The following is a 17,449-nucleotide window of genomic DNA, read 5'->3' on the forward strand; positions in this document are numbered from 1 at the left end:
GGAGTCTGAAATCACAAAAAGACTATTTTAAGCAGGAACACATGAAAACAAACCACCTCCTACACACACAGTGTCTTTCCAGACAGATCCTTTCCTTGGTTTTACTCCAAAATGGTGGTACCCTCCTGGGCCTGGAAACACTCTATATGCAGAGTTTACAGCCCTAGGAAAAGATTATCCTTCCCACCAGGTCCGACTAAATATCTGCACCCAGCTCTTCTCAGCCTGGAGCAGCAGCAACATCCCCTTCTCTGGAGAGGGATGCAGCCATTCCCTTGAAACACCATGCAAACGTCAGCACAGACGTCCAGGACAGTCACAAACCAGGCTAGACATCCAGCCAATGTGCCCAGGGCTCCTGGCTTCTCCTCAGCAGCAACATCCTCCCCAGCACAGTTACTGGGCAGCTGGCATCCTGGACAAATTCTCTAGAACGGTCAGTTTTTTGGGAGGGAAAGACACACACCACCACCACAAAATGGATAGAAAGCAGCCCTCTTCTAAAAAGATTCCAGTCTATTTTCTGTTATTCTGAGCAACAGGTGCCTAGGGCATTCTGGACAATAAACCCCATGTGCAACCTGTGACACCTTAGGGAGCTCTGGGACACTCCAAGGCACAGGAAGAGTGGAGAGGTGAGTGCAGGGCTGCTGCTAGTTCTCGTGTTCAAGTACACTTTTTAAAAAGACAAGAATATGATGCAGTAGGAAGAGGACAAAAACAAAAGGCAGACGCCCAGAAAAGGCAATAGCTGAAGGTGGGAGACAAGAAAGATTTCAAAACCAGTGACTGTAATGTTACCCTGATTTCTTTTCTTCCCTGATAAAAAAGAAATCAGAAAACTTACCTTCATGCAGTGGTCCATTCAGGAACTATACTCAGCACAATGGGGAAGAGCATGCTAATCCCCCCACACTGAGATGAAAACATACCCTCATTTTTCACATAAAAGGCAATCCATGTCAGAAAGAGAAAAATATGTGCTTAAAAAGATAAACGAGGGATATTTTTAGTATTATAATAACAGGTGCTCAGATCAGATGCTCTGTACTGTAGAATTAGGTACAGATATTTCCCAAATTTATACTACTTTAGTACTGCAGCAAAAATTACAAAAATAATCTATATTCCTCTCAGAGAAGTGAACTCTTCTCTCCTATTTTATGCCATTACCTTCCCACTAAAGGGGAAACTCCCCTCAATTTTTATGGTTAAAAAAGGGTTTGCTACTTTTGAGTACATGAATACAAAAAAAATTACTCAGGAGTATGTTAGGTGAAGCTACGGCATGGATTAGTCTACTTTTAACAAGTGGAAATGGTATGAGAAGTCAAAAACTGAAAGAGCTGGGCTTGGTTCTTGCAACAGCTGAATCCAAAAGAAAATGTCCCAAAGGAAAATGTCCTAATACCTCCCTCTTTAACTGGCTATGACAGCTGAGGTCCCTATCCAGTGCACGTGCCAGAAGGCACCAGTTTCTACAGCTGCCTGCTTAAATTTTGATGGGGGAACCAACTGATGCCTTTCAGTCCTAGAGGTACCTGGGCAAAATCCGCTGCAAGCCGCATCTTCCCGCCCTCCCCAAGGGGCCGTATGAGACTGGCATTGCGGATGAAAAGCTCAATTGCTCTTTGAGCCATGGCTTCGGTGTTATCAAAGACGAAGTCTGAACACTCAAAATGCCTGAAGTAGTCGCTCATGACTCTTGCTATAAAACCCTGCAGTTCTTTCATGTATAGAGAACAAGGAACATCTGGTTTTCCTGAGCTTGGTAATGATCTGCCAAAAAGGAAAGAAAAAAGAAACAAGGCAGCTAAATTCATCTTTAAAATTCACCCCCAAATTATTTAAGTCTTTTATTTTTTTTTCCTACCCCACGAAGTAATTTCCCCTTAGTGGCATGAATTATAGAGTCTCATTTATGCTCAGAATAGGGAGTCTAGCTCCCTCTTAAACTGTAGCCAAAAAATATTATTTTTTTATCATCCATTCCTACCCAACACATAGGGCCTCCATCAGCCTGGGGCCTAAAGCTCAACCCCAACTCCCGGATTTAAATATCCTGGCTGTTGATTTAACACTCTAATAATGGATCACAGAATACAAGCATGTGTCACAGGGTTACTCGTTTGGCCTAATCCAAATGCCTTCTCTGCACAGAATTAGTTTCCTACATTGCTCCAAACCCAGGATTAGAGAGTCAACCTAATTAGCACAGAAGCAGCACAGAAGCTATAGAAAAGCAGAAATAATCACCTGTCTCTTTGAACAGTAGCCCAGAGAGCTCTTGCAACTCAGGGGCCTGACCATGCAGAGTATCTGAAAGAACTTTAGCCCTTGGCTGGAATGAGGACATCCACTAGGGAGGTATTTTTCTAGTCCCAGCAACAAAAAAAGACAAAGATGCTAAAACTGTTTTCAAAAAAGTTAAAAGGAAAATAAAAAAATGTCTCTGAAAATATATTCTCCGTGAGTTCCCAAGAAAAGAAAACAGATAAGTAGGGGAGAAGTGATATCTAATGACCAAATCTGCATCCGCAGGACATCTCATGATGCATGCAATGTCAGAACAGAGACACCAGCCAAACTAATGCTCAGGCAGAGAGTTTCAAGCACAGCTGGGACTATAAAACAGTCAAGACCAAAGAGTCAATATGGCTAAGACAGAAGATTTTTGCAGATAAATAATACCGGAAATTTTAATCTAAAATTTTACAGAAAAAATAGCACAATTAAATAAATCTGAGCTTTCAATAAATATATTTTTGAACAATTTCATGTTCAGAAATACTTCAGAAAAAAATATGCAGTTTGCATCTGAAGTTATATCCTTTATCTTGAAAAACATCAAGTATTGACACTTGCTATCACTACGGACTTCCCCCCCCCCAAATAGAGAAAAATAAAATAAAAAAAAAAGTTTTCAAAATAGAAGAGCTATTTTTTAAGCACAAAAGCACCCTGTTTGCTTTTCATTTTTTTTTAATGAAAAACTTTATTTTTAGAGGGAAAACTGCTGCTGCTTGATTAGAGCAATCTGTTTCAGTAGGGAGGTCTACTTCTGCTATCTGTGCTAACTGACCGCCTTACAGTACCTCCCTCCAGCAAACAAGGGCTCTTGCTGCAAGGATGTTGTGGCAATAACAATTTATTATGTTTATGACGGTGTCTTACTGAGGCGATGGTAAATGTAAAAAATAGTGTTAGTTACCCAGAAAAATCTTCCTGGTGCATAGTGATGATGATAGCCTCCACTGAATCCCCTACAGAGTTCAGCAACGGCTGAACAGCGCTACCCATTAGATCATGGATTGCCTAAAATAGAACAAGAAAAAGACAGACAGAAATAAGGAAAAAGAAACTAGAAGCATTTGCATTTTGCCACCTTAAAAATATCTTGATAAAGGATCAAGAGTTCATTACACACAGTTGCCTTTTCTTCTCAACAGTGGGATTTATTAGACTGTATTACAAATTGCTTAAAAAAAGGCAAGAGCCTAAAATAACACTCATCTTCCTTCAATTGTATCAGTAAGGCACAGAAATGAGGCTGTTCAAACCAGGAAAGCTTTCATCTGGAGGTGCAGTACACACAGACATTCCTGGTTTGTAAATACACACATTCTGGTGCCAGGCTCTGCTCAGCCCCTCACTCCGCAGGGACGTGCAAGCTGCTCTTCCCTGCTCCGCGCACCCCCAGGCCCGGGAAGGGGCACCCAGCAGGGTGCATGGGAGAGCTGTCAGCACACAGCCCCACCAAGGGCCCCGGGGAGAAAAGAAAGCACCAGGTAGCACAAAAACCACAATTTGGGAAGAAGGGAGGTGTTAAAAAAAGTACAATTTTCATCATTTTGCTTGCATCATTTCAAGAATAGCTTTCAACGCAAACAGTTAAGCAGTGATTTGGCACGTGCAATGCATACATAGCTGAATATTTGAAATTAATGTAACTCTTGGCATAAAGACTGTACTGACACAAAATAATATGAGAGAAATTAATGCAACTGAAGTGGCCTTTTTAATTATGTCAAAAAAAAACCTCTCTAAACCTAGGGCACATAGATGTCCAATTACCTTTAAGGCAGTTGTGATTGCTTCCTCGGCAGCTGCTGGAAATGAGCTCTGATTGGTAATGACCTAAAAATGTTAAAGCAATTGTTAAAATACTCAACATTTAGTGAATGATTGGAATCCATAATATTTAATTTCACTAAAAAACATATTGAGTTATTCTTTGTAAGGAGTGGTTTAAAGGTTTAATGTACCAGTATCAAGCCTTTGCTGTCAAATTTCCTGTGGACTTCGCTTCTGCTGAAGATCAAGAAATGATTCAACTGAAAATGATTCAACTGAAATTTAGCTGAAGGGTTAACAGAGTAAGAAGAAAATTGAAAGTGGTGCACTCTCCTACTACTAAGTGTAGGATTTATGAAGAACTATACAGGCAGCTCTATGGCAAATATCTGCAAGAACAGTTATATTCTTCCTTAGTACTGTGACTAGTATAATGCAGCATGTTAAATAGGTGCATGTATAGCTATAATAAAATTTGGATTTTAAGTCAAGGAATGAACTAAGGAAATTGGTAGAATATTCCTCGGTTATGAACACACTGTATTAGAATATTTTAAAGGCAGATAACTACTAAAGTCAAAGTCTGAATCATATCAGATCTCTCTCCAACACTAAGGCACACGGAGTTCATTACTAAATACATCAGAGAAAGCAGACTTAAAAGTTGATCTACCATCTGTTTGCAAAATCCAAGCAAATTTTATAAGCCCTTTTTAGCATTATTCTAACGCATCCACATTCAGGAGTACCCTCAATCCTGTTTCTAATGAAGATAGGCTTTAATTCCAACTAACTACAACTACCCCTGTGTCTGTTTTAATCTACAGAGGCTCTGCAACCCTTGGCACCTCTGATCCAGGGAAGTGGGACCATTCAGAACTGTGCTTAGTCCTTCCAGGTCACAGTTACAACACACAGACCACCTGACGTGGTGCTTTTCCTGACTTTCTCCCCTTAATTTCTCCTTTTCGGTTTGGTTACAACTGTGAGAGAGCAGCCAGCTCTTCTGTGCAAGATAAGCCTAAGCTGAGACACATGCAGACAAGGGCCATGAGGCTGACCAGTACAAGGACAGAACATATTCGCTAAGAAAAAAAAAAAAAAAAAAAAAACAGGAAAAGAATGATTATTTAGACTATCCATTTTTTTTTTTTATTCCCCGTGAGAAAATAGACCTGGAATATCAATCACTTCACCTAAAAACATTCCTATTCTTAACACTGAGAGCTACATGTGACATCTACATGAAAAACTTAACTGATGAGCTCCAAATAACCATCGGGGATCTCAGCTTAGTTTTGCAATGTAAGACTTGACCCTGTTAGAGTCCGTAGCAAGTGCTCTAGTTAAAATACTGTTCTGCCTCATCAAAAATCACAGACATTTTCTTCTATTTATTACAGTCAAAGCTGCCAAGAGAATTTCCATTACGGCTTTTGAACTATGTACTATTATGTCTTTGATAGCTTCCTATTTTACCAGAAAAATACTACATAATAAGAAAATAAGCAAGCCAAAAAATACCAGGAGGAAGCAAACACATGCTAACACATCAAACACATTCAGTTGCTGGAATTTACTCCTCATTTGCACATACAATTTTTCTTTTATGCAGCTTTCCAAATAAATATTTCAAAATATATCCATAGGAACTTTCATCCGTTAATAGGAAACTAAGCATACAACACAGCAAAGAACTTAACACTGTGTCAGTAAGATATGTATGAACGGAGACCCACCTTGAGGACAGCCTGGTGTAGTTTGTAGAGGGAATTGACCACAGCCACGTTCCGTCTCTGTCCCTCCGTGAGAGGCCCGATCACCTGGCTGGCATCTCCTTGGGTCGACAGCTGCAGGGATGGCACACATTGTTAAAACAGTATTAATTCTTTAAACAGGGCATCACCTAAAAATGGTAATTATCTAAATCTAGTTCATGACTGGAAGCCATAGTTCATTTTTTGGTGACAATGTTCTTCCATTTAACTCTTGCCTCGGGTCATGGGATTGCCACAAAAGGCACCAACATTTCCACAGAATCCAAACAGCAGGAACAAGACCCAGGACAGGCTGCTGCCTCACCTTCCAAAACCCCAGCAGCCAGTCCCAGATCTCCTGGGGATACCCAGCCCAGCACATCTCAAGCCTGACAATCTAAGCATCAGCTGAAGTCGCCTATTTGAGGAGATGGTTGAAGCCAGCAGCAGAACTGGAAATGGCACCCTAGCTTTCTGTCCATACATCTAACAGCCATTCAAGCCTCTCAGTAAAAACTCCGTTTCTTCTAACAGGTGGCTTACAGCTGTCTACACATTCCTGCTTTGTACGTGTACAGGAAAAAGAAATGCAAGGACCAAAAATGTTAGTTTTGTCATTAAGGAGAGCTCTATGTATGAATCATTCAGCAAAAATCAAATAGAACCTCTTCATGCTTAACCTCCACAATGCATGCATTTTTTATCATTTCCACAGAAATCAAAGATCCACAATGAGAGAGAAATACCAAATTTCTACAGAATAGTTTGGTAAGGATATCACAGCATATATTTATTATTTAAAATAAACTGTAATTGGAAAACAACTAGAAAATTTATTCTGTACAGAAAGCTACAGAAAACAAACAAAAATACCAAAGAGTATGTGAATTCTAGAAAAAGCATTTCAAAATATTACAGCAAGAATTGCTATTAATACAAGGCTTTACTGAGGTATAATTATCTCACTAGCTATATTTATATTTCAGGATACAAATCTATTCTCCAGAAAAGTTCTGAGGAGGCCCAGCTCCAAAATTATCTCAGCAAAAGTATACCCAAGTCCCTGAACAAGCCATCAAAAGACTTTTATGAAGTATGTCTTCACAACAAAGCTGTAGCTCCTATGGCAGCTCTTGCTCTAAAACTAAATACCTAGTAATGAAAACTGTTTTTAAAAAAAGGAATAAACATAACATTCTTAACATAACATAAAAATTCTTATGTGAAACAATAAATCTTTACTAGTGAAAGGCTATTCCTGTAGTTGTCACAGCTTCCATTCAGCATAAACACAAACATCACACTAGCAAAGCGTTGCTAATAACGAAGCTTTAGACAAGTTCTTGCAAGCACACAGAAACACAGCTTTATGCAGAGCATCACAGTGACAATATCAGCTCATTCCAATTTCTTCAAATTTAAGGATTATTTCAGGATAAATGTATTTCTGCAGCTTTGGCAGAGAAAAACAGCTTTTCAGCATCTCATTTGACATTAGAATGCATCTTCAGACTAGCAGATAAATATAGTATATCTTCTCCAGCAGCTTCCTTCCTTCCTGATGAGAACAGCCATATAATCTAGGTACATTTCTGTTTGCTTCCTAGTATTTCAGTCTGACAGACCTGAAGAGTTTTTAAAATTCTACTTCTCATATTCATAGCTTCACAAATTAATAAACAAGCAGCTGTGGAGAAAAACACCCTGTCCATGCAGCTGACCACACTCACAGATTCTCACAAACTTTTTTTAAGCATTGTGCAGACCATTCAACACAAGCAACTGTTTTTCTGAACATTTACTAAGCATAAGAGACACTCTGTTAGAACAGTGAAGTGTTTCATCCTAATCTCTTAAATTTCAGTCCCTCAGAGTTGATTGTAAAGATCTCACAATTCCTTTCTCATGGAATAATCGTTTTAAATCATTTTAAAATGTCAATGTCTCTGTCTCCTCTGATGAAAAAACTTACCCCTTACATGAAAAGCAAGGCCCTTCTGCAGGAACAAGAAACTCTTGTTCCATAATTACACATGCACTACCTGAAAACATCCAGACCTTGGACCTGGTGGCCCAGAGCTTGCTGAGGCTGCTTCCCATTGACTCTGGCCATGGACATGCCCCCCATGCAGCAGTCTTGGCAGTTCATTCCCAAATCTGTTACCACAGCGAGTTCAGTGATCTTGCCATAAGGTACGAAGCCTTATCCAGCTGCGTTCCTGTACATCCACTTTGTCCCTCACACGGATCTGAATTTCAGCAAGCTTATCATTATCTCAGTGTCTCCCATGTGATCCAGACTGAATTCTTTAATCCTCTGATATCCATCATATAATCCTTTATCCACATAAGCAAATATCATCAATGCATCTCCTTAGTTCCAATAAACTATGTTTATGTCCCATTTATTTAAACATGCTATCATCCAGGAGCCACTGTGCTTGCTTCCTGTCGTACCTGGTTCTGCCAATGAACCACAGTCATCATTCTCATTTATACAGCAAGTAATTTTAAAGTTCTGTGTTCTATTTAGTCTGTGCAGATAAGCACAGTGGCAATGTTACTCTTTCTTATGTGTCTGCTGGGAATTGCACTGTGTAAACAGATGAAGTGAGGTAAGTGTGAAGCCACATCCATGTGGCTGGAGACACAGTCCCAAGGCAATCTCACGGAATGCCAACTATGAGGGCATTAGTGTATGAAAGAAAGGCCGATGTCTTTTCAATCAGTCACATGTATCGAGGTGCATTTATGCAGAAACTGGGAGGACAGAAAGGTAAAATCTGAATCTATTTTGGAAAAGGATAAACTAGGAGGCAAAGCTCCCCACCAGGGTACTGCCAGTCCCTGTGGGAGTTAGCCTGGCATGAGCCTGCTAGCTGAAAAGGATACAGGGGAAAAGGAATCGTGACAAAGCCTCCCTTGACCGAGTGGTGACCAGAGGCATCAATTGCTTCACTTCTCTGCATCCCTCTCTAAATCTCTAACCTCCTCGCTCTCGCTTGAGTAGGCCTTTTTCACTTTTACCTCAGATTTTGCCTATTATTTAGTGCAATTTCATGGGCACTAGTAAACCACAGGCACTCCATTCCCCTGTCAGCATTAACCTCCTAACACAACCTACAACTGTCAATATGACATGTCAGTGAGAGAAAAATATCTCCTGCTGGCAAATATTGCCAAGGGTTTTTATACCATTCACTTAGGCACCAGGAGAGGGACTGAGACTTGCGGCACCCTGAAGAATGTCAACATGAGCATCCGTTTCACAGAGGGACACGAAGCACTCCATAAAAACTCAAAATGCAGCTCTTAGACTAAAACGAGAAGGAAACATTGCAGGTACTGCTTTTCTTAGAACCATGTGAGGATAATTCCCTAAGGCAGGAGGTTGACGTTTGGCAGATTCAAACCAACAGCTACCTAGCTGGAGGAAGCTAGGCTAGAAGACTTGTCCTCGAATCCAGTAATTCCACAGAAGCTGGCATGCCTGATACGGTCAAGAAACTGGAAGCCATGACCTGCACTGTGCTCTGACCAAATTCCTTCAATAAAATAGCTTCTACTCATTTGGATCTTTCAGTACACTGACACAGTCATGCTGCTTCAAAATTGCATGCGACTAATGTCTGGCCAGTGTGGTACACGGCAGAGAAGATCTCAGGAGTGACTCACCTGACCAAATACCAGAAATCATAAAAGAGGGAAATAAATACTTCCACCAAATAACTCGGCTAACTCATTCTAGAGACCTGTGTTAGGGGATGAGTAAATGCACCTGTAAGTACCGATTTCTCTCCACTAACTATAAAGGGAGTTTAAATTAATAATGAAGATATAGATATCTATTCTGTCTGAAGTGATGTAAGACTAACTTCCACACTGTGGATTTACTTGCACCCTGCTTTGGAAATATGTCTTGGAAACACCTAGATTTAGTTTTCTTGGATTAACACATTTTTATGATAAATTCTTATGAACAGACATTTAATTTGGCAGCAAGATTTGATCTCACATGCTGAGGCATGTGCTGCGATACAACTTCTTTAAGTTAAGTTCTTGTTTTCAACATAAAGCTGTGAGTGTAGAATTTAGTTTATGGCATGAGTCAAATCATCAGTCTTCTCTCTTAGGCTATAATAAATGGTGAGTTTGTCTTCTTTCCCATAGAAAAACTCAGTCTACTGATAAATCTTTTCAAGAGTTTATAATTTAACTTTGATTCCAAGAAACTATTTTCCCCTCTTGCAACAGGTGGCAGCTCAGAAGAAAGATTTGATTGTTGTTCTGCTATCATTGCCTCCGTGGATTAAAAAAAAATGTGGAAAAGCTCAGTTTCACACTAAGATCTTGAGTGGAGTGTATCCTTCATGACAGATTCAGAGAACTCCATTTATTTCATTTCTCTAACCTAAAACAGCTTCAGCAAATCCACTCTTTAAAGAGCAGGCAATAACATCATAATTTAGAAGGAGTACTGAGAGGATCTTAAATCAAAATACGACTAAAGTACTGCCTCTTGACAAAGCATTTGATCTAGCTCTAAGATCATGAGACTAATGTGTTTTGATAGCACAAATTGAACTCCAATTGTCAAGCTGACATTTTCAAGAATAAATACATTCCTAACAGAGGCAGCTCATGTGGCCATACCTCTGGCAGAAAGTAGTCAATCCATCTGGTACTTGGCCTCCTGCCTGATCACTACAACTTCTTATAAAACACAGAATCCACTTACAGAGTTTCTGAGTCAATAGGGCTTGGCCCTGCGATTTCTCCCGTAAGATACAAATAACTGGGATGATTTCCTACCAGGTCTAATGTTTTCCATATGGCGGAAGGAACATTTTACAATCTCATCCCATCGAAGAAAAACAAGTTTACTGGAGTCTGCTTCTTGCTTTATGTAAAAACATGACACCATTTAACTTTAGCCACACCAGCTAGACTATTGGCTACTTAGCAGGCAAACTGAAAAAAGAACAGAAACACAGTCTAGAGGTTCAAAGTGTAAGATTTCAATGGATATGTCAAGGATCAATTAGTTCTTTGACTAAATTAAAAAAAAGTTTTGCTTTAAAAAATACCAAATAAAATTTAAGAATAAATCGTAAACAAGTGTTTACATTCTTGAAGTAACTATTAATATTTCAAAGAAGAAGAAATATTTCGAGACATGAAAAGAATAGGCCATAGGCTCAGGCAATAATTTAAAATATACACTAAAATATTCTATTGTACCCTCAGGGCATTCTTGTAGCTTCCATTTTTTTTTTTTTTTTTTTTGCTTCTTCAAAAAACAGTACCTCCTATATTCCAGGAATATAGGAGATGATCTATTTGATGACAGCATTCAAAATCTAATAGAAAACAGAGCCATTCCTTGGGAAGAAAAAAATTTCAAATTAACATGAGAGAGATATTTGACCAAGGAAAAGAGCAAACAATGTGTTCACACTCTTCATGTCTGAACAACAGCAACCATCTAACTGTTTCTTCAGGAATCTTTTCTTTTTTCTTTTTCCTTCCTTACTATCTTCAAAAGCAGGAGACATGGAAGAAAAATAGAAAACGGACTTTCTGTGACAAAAAATATAGCATTTATCTGTAAACCTTTGAATCATCTGAGACAAAATGCACTGGATAAAATCAACAGCGGGTAGTGGCTCATAGTCCTTAAATGAGACAATTTAAAGTAGTTCTTTCAGAAAGCACTTGGCATCAACTCACCTAAACCCAGTTCTTTCAAGGAATATCCTAGACCTGAAGCAGCTGGAATCATTTGTCAGCTTTTGAAAACCACGTCCCTTTTATTTGCATTCTTCTAGACTCAAGATTTCTCCAGCCGACTAAACCAAATCTCAGGAGGATTTCAGGGACAACGTGTGTTGATCCTGATACCTCTGACTGTAACAATTTAATGATTTTTTCATGCTTGCCAAATTAATGACTGAAAGATTAATCATATTTTATGTCATCCAAAGAACTGTGAGTCCCAACCAAATGGAGAATACTGAGAAGGCACCTCCAGAGAAGAGGAGACATCCATTCCCAAGACACAAGAGAATGGCAGATCCAAGGGGGTATGGTGATTTTCACCTACACATAAAAACCACAACCAGCTTGCTTAAATGCCATTTGCATCAGTCCATGCAGTAATTTCAATTATAATCCTTCACCACTGTGGAAATTTCAAACAAGCTTTACATTGTCAAACTCCAAGTCATGAGCTGTTCCAAAGTTGTGACATTCCAAAGTCATGACATGCATTCAACTAAACATACCTAAATTCCTTCTGAATCACAGAATTTAATTTGGTGTGAAGCAATTTAGAAAGTACTATACAAAATACTGTAAGGATCATGCAGTCTTGCTCTTTTTCTACCTGTTAGCAAAATTACATGCTCAAAGAAGTCTTTTAATCCACTTTCCCAGTAAGATAAAATGAAGTTATAGTGCACTCAAACTCAGCCTTTTCTGCTTGGATAGTTTCTTTGTTGGAGTTTAGCCAGTATATCTTTAAAACAAAATGCACATGTGTTAGGTGAGTCATGCTCTAAGTGGCAAAAGGCAACATGAGAATGAAGAAAATGTTTCATGAAGTTACTTGTAATATCATTCTTTCCTCTAGATTTGTAATTTAACTTCAAAAATTGGGGAGTGGTAGTGGGAGTGGTGGTCTTAAGAGCTAGGAGTTTCTATGTAATTTTAGGCAATATGGTAATTAGCTTTCAAATGGCTTTTCTTACAAAACTCTTGTGATCTTCCCATTGAGAAGAACAGAATTTACAAAACCTTATCAGACCTCTGATCATTAGACCTCCTGCTATCTTTAGTTTTTATTAGTGTAGAGCAAAATAGTACTCTTTCCTGGAATTATTCTACAATATAATAGCCTCCCACACACTCCACTGAAATACCTATTAATGCCTTCCTTTAATGTGCCCAATGCTGAATACACACTTATGTCTTCTCTCATTTAAGCAGCATGGATGCATGGTTTCAATGACAGCAACGCCATGTCTTCAAATTAACTGCTTTAACACAATACAAACACTAATACATGTATCTCAGAAAGGACAGAGGACAATTTCATCTTTCACAGCATTTATACCATTGTAACTGACTTGTCTATTACACAAAATCTTTTCCTAAGCATCATTTCACTACTGTTACTGGCTATTTGCGAGCTCACTACTTCTCATTCTTTTTTCCAAAGTTCACAATATTCATCGTGTAGACAGGAGGACTCGATACATATTCCTGGAGCTGTCAGACAAATCTCACTGTTGCAGTATGTCCTGAACTGCGTTTCATCCTCAAAGGAAAGCTCACAGTTCAATATATTCAAAAATATATCATCCGAGACGGGGATTTATTCTTGTAAGATCACATAGCAAAAATGACAATTAGAAATTTACCTTCTTTCATTACAGTGAGGATCCATCATGCTTTTCAATTCAAAACTATCACAGGCCTCATAAACTTGCTGGAATCTAAATCTGGTACTAAAACTCCAATATACGAACAGTATTTTCCCTCCATAGGAAGGATTCTGTTCCAGAAAATCTTTTCTCTCTCCTTCTCCTCACCATTCTCTCCCACTTCGTTGAATTATTCAACTAGCTAAATTTAGCTGTATCAGAGGAACCAGGGAGAAAAAAAGGAGACACCCCAAACCATATTTTCATGCCAGTAAACATCCTAACTGATACGCAGCTCGCACCAACAAAAAGCTTTCAGACTGGTATAAACTGAGTGAAACCTTTTTTATTTGGCATACATTGCATTTTTGCATGTTGGTATAAACTTGGTATGTCCAAATTGGTATATTTTTACGTATTGGTAAAGACCCCCAACAAACACTCCACTCCATAAATGACGTCTTAATTTTCTTCCATTTCCCTAAGAAGCCGAATTACAGCCCTCCTACATCGACATCTTTCTCTCTTGCAACGTGATATGGATATTTTTACTTACGACTAGGCAGACAGGGGCACAAACAGTGGAGAACAGGGTAGCCCATTCAGTGCAGCCCAACATTCTGGACAAAAGCAAACTGTTCTCCTTATAATCTATAAAACCCACTACACACATCCTATTTACATCTTCACTCCCCTAATTCAGCATGGCAGGCATTTTTCCTTCTGTAAATGATGTTGTGAAAGCTCCATGTAAAGATGCTGTCTCTTTCTCAGTTCAGATTTTACGCAGAAAATTCCAGCTGGTCTTTTAGCATTTTCTTTCCTCATTCTCTTCATTGAAACAATGTTTACAAACCAAGAAAAAGCATCAATAAATAACACATTATTTTAAACATTAGAGTTAAAAACAAAAAGCAGAGCACATGTAACAGTAATCTCAGGGAGAGATTCTGAGAGACCAGTTAAACCATAGCATGATAGAATGAAGCTTTAGAAACAACAGCACCACAGACAAGCAGCAGGCTATTTTCCAGTGACTATTACGTATCTGGAGCACACTAAATGTGCAAAGAAAGAAAAAAATAAAGCCTCATCTGCCACAGCATCAGAAATAGTTATGACGAGGGGTGGGATGTGCATAAAGTTGTCATCTACTTTAAACCTCACTAATTACCAACTGGCTTTTCATCATACTCCAAGGAAAGGATCAGCCTTTTTGAAGTAAATTTAAAAGACAAAAACAAAATTCTTGGAGGGGTTTAGGAGGAATATGATCTGTTTTCTCACAATCTGCCCCTTTAACTTCAAAAAAGAAAATCTATTTTGACCTACTCTGGACAGTTAGCTAATAGATCAAAGATACTTAATAGGAAGATATTAATGCTGAATATCCATTGAAAATGGCCATTACTGTTAACAGTAAGATATTAATCCAGTGAAGCATTACAGAAAACAACAGTAGCTGAAGATGAAAGAAAAGGAGACTACAGGAGTTTGCACCTGTAGGTCACAAGTTCACATGAAAACTGGCTTGCCTCAAGGGCCACAACACATAAATTGGCTTTCTCGGTTTCGGCGCTAGTGGAAAGCAGGCATTTATTAAAATCTTCCAAACACACAGAGTTGCCTGTTAATCTTATTTGAAGCACTAGGGAAGAGAGCTCTGTTTGAAAAGGTCTGAGGGACAAGAACCTCATCTTTAAGGTTGACTCCTGTAGGACAGGGACAAACACAGTGGCAGGGAGATGCATTGAGCCATGCCAGTTTTGTGGGCAATGCTAAAAGTAATTTAAGAATGGACATAGCAGAGCTGATTTCCCATTATATATATTTTGATGCTAATCTTACACAACACATTTGGCGCTGATCAGCATTACAAAGATCAGTGCTCTAAAAATATCTGAACATGACAGATAGATAGATGTTCCTCAGCCTATGTATCCATCCATTGCATTCATTAAAAACATATTATCAAATTGCAGAGAGATGGGGTGCACTGGTATCCCAAAAGGTGCCCACTGAGTTGGCATTAAAAAAAAATTGGCTATTTGAAAAAAGCATTTGAAAAAACTCCTGAACACTGAAAAGATCTAATATCCCAGGGTTTCCCAGCACTCGTCCAGGAACATTTTGAGTTGCCACAATACTACAGACAACTGTGCACTTTTCAAGGACTACAGTTCTTGTAGAGGCAGCATATGCTACCCAAAAATAAGGCAACCATGGCTGACAAGCACTACAGACAGAAAAATGTATTTAGGAAAGCGTATCTTTTGATGGTCCTGAAGCCTAAAGAAATCTTAGGAACAAAAGTGATTTTACCACAGAAGAAAACAGCATCTCCTCACTGTACCTCAGAGAATTATTTACATCAGAAATAAGACAGTATGAAATCTGAAAAAATACCTTAATCTGACAGCATTTTAAGCTTCCTCTTGAATAGACTTTGCATGCATCTCCCTTTCAGTGTCATTCACGCACTGGCTACACCCACGGCAGGAACTGAAGCAGCGTCAGGAAGGGTTCCCGGACGCCGCTTCACGGTCGCCCGCGCCGCCGAGCTGCGCGGCCGGTCCTCGGAAGTGCCTGGCTGCTCTCCCAAGCAATGTCCAGCCCTGCTCAGGAGATGCCTCCTCCCAGAGAGCACCTCCACAGGAGCCCAGCTGGCAACCACTGCGCTCTGGAGGGACAAGGCCTCGCTAGCAGGAGGCCACTCGTTCTGCACGTAGAGCCCCACAACGCTCCCAGGTCCTTTTCAGTACTAGGACATACTGTCCTACACTGGAAACTCAGAAGCTCGTGGCTTCGATAGCAACTGGGAGTCCTGCGCATTGGTCACAAATCTGTGTCATCTTGGATTCTCAACTGACAGAGCCCGAGTAGCATTAACATTTGTGTGACAGTGTAGAACTTAATACAACGGCTTTCTGCAGCAAAAAGGACAGATTTTGCTGATCCCCGAGGTGAGGCCAATACAAATCAGAACAGGTTTCAATTTACCTTCAAACAGATCAGACAGGCTCATTTACTTTGGCGAAGAAAGTACTTCTGTAAGCAGCAGACCTTAAGAGAAACGCTTCCTTTTCTGGTCTGAAGGGCAGCTATATGTTTTCTTTCCACATTCATGTTCTCTCTTAAGAGCAAATCCTGACCATTTGGGGACAAGTAGGGAGTGATTAGGATATATCAGCATTTCACTCTGAAGGAGAGGATTAACGGACAATGAATTGTTACGTTTTTCTTTGTCTCTTGCTCTTTTGTGATATTTGCTTTCTTAGAGAACAGTGCACTAAAAACAATGATGAAATTCATATTACTCATCCTTATGATGGATAACAACACCTCACACTAATACAGCTCCAGTAATACTAGTTAGTATAGTTCTAGTTAGAAATAATGTATCAGAAATAATATCTTTTTATATCAGAGCTACTTTATTTTTAAACTTTAATCTAGTTAAGTATTCAGAGTTGTATTATACCACCCAAAATCTAGTGACACCTTTTGTATTGAAAAATAATTCACATATGCCTAAATCAAAGTTTCGCAGTTACTTCCTAAGAATCTTTTCATACTGGCCAAATGCTAGCACTTTACTGCATAGTGCTCTACTATCTGTGTATATTCTAAAGAGATATATAACATTGCGTAACTCAGATATTTACTTAAGTAAATGCCAACGACTCTCAATATATTACCGAGACCCAGGATAGTAAGAAAAAGGCTGCCTGCTCTCTACTCTATCACGTGTATCAGCTGATGCAGACTTTTTCCTCAAAACAACAGAATCTACAAATATAGTTTACCAAAGAAAAATCTTTACACACTTCTGTGTGCACCAAGTGTACAGGGGTCTGATATTTTGGAAACCAGAATGTAAAATTCTCTCTCTGATTTTTTCTTTTGGCAAGTTCAGTACCAGAAGCCCTTAAATATTTAAGTCAAAGACTTCTGAGAATACAGAACAACTATCTGGGCTTTGGTGAGGAGCCTCTACTTTTCGAGTTACTCATGTCAGCTCTTTAATCTGTCTTCTCAAAATTTACTTCTATTCCTGGGTATTTATCATTTTAACTTTGAAATACAGCTGAAATGCATCAAGTGTCATCTTTTCTTTTTTTTTTTTTAAAAAAAAAAAAAAAGGTAAGGGGAAAAATTCTTCTAAACGCTAGTAAGGACTGTGCTCTCTCCTCT

General features: G+C 39.1%; 1 protein-coding gene across 1 annotated transcript in view; it reads right to left on the minus strand.

Annotated features, from left to right (window-relative positions):
* The window catches only part of COG5 (component of oligomeric golgi complex 5), a 162,078-nt gene that overhangs the window by 15,819 nt on the left and 128,810 nt on the right, over positions 1–17,449 (minus strand). Inside the window, exons 15-18 of the mRNA XM_088533222.1 lie at positions 5,814–5,924; positions 4,075–4,137; positions 3,212–3,315; positions 1,542–1,779 (exon numbers count right to left, since the gene is read on the minus strand). Coding sequence (XP_088389348.1) covers positions 1,542–1,779; positions 3,212–3,315; positions 4,075–4,137; positions 5,814–5,924 — 516 coding nt within the window. The remainder of the gene's footprint in view (positions 1–1,541; positions 1,780–3,211; positions 3,316–4,074; positions 4,138–5,813; positions 5,925–17,449) is intronic.

The sequence above is a fragment of the Tinamus guttatus genome, unplaced genomic scaffold (genome assembly GCF_059628265.1).
Source record: "Tinamus guttatus ecotype Peru unplaced genomic scaffold, ASM5962826v1 Tinamus_guttatus_pri_ptg000489l, whole genome shotgun sequence".
In the NCBI taxonomy this organism is placed as follows: Eukaryota; Metazoa; Chordata; class Aves; order Tinamiformes; family Tinamidae; genus Tinamus; species Tinamus guttatus.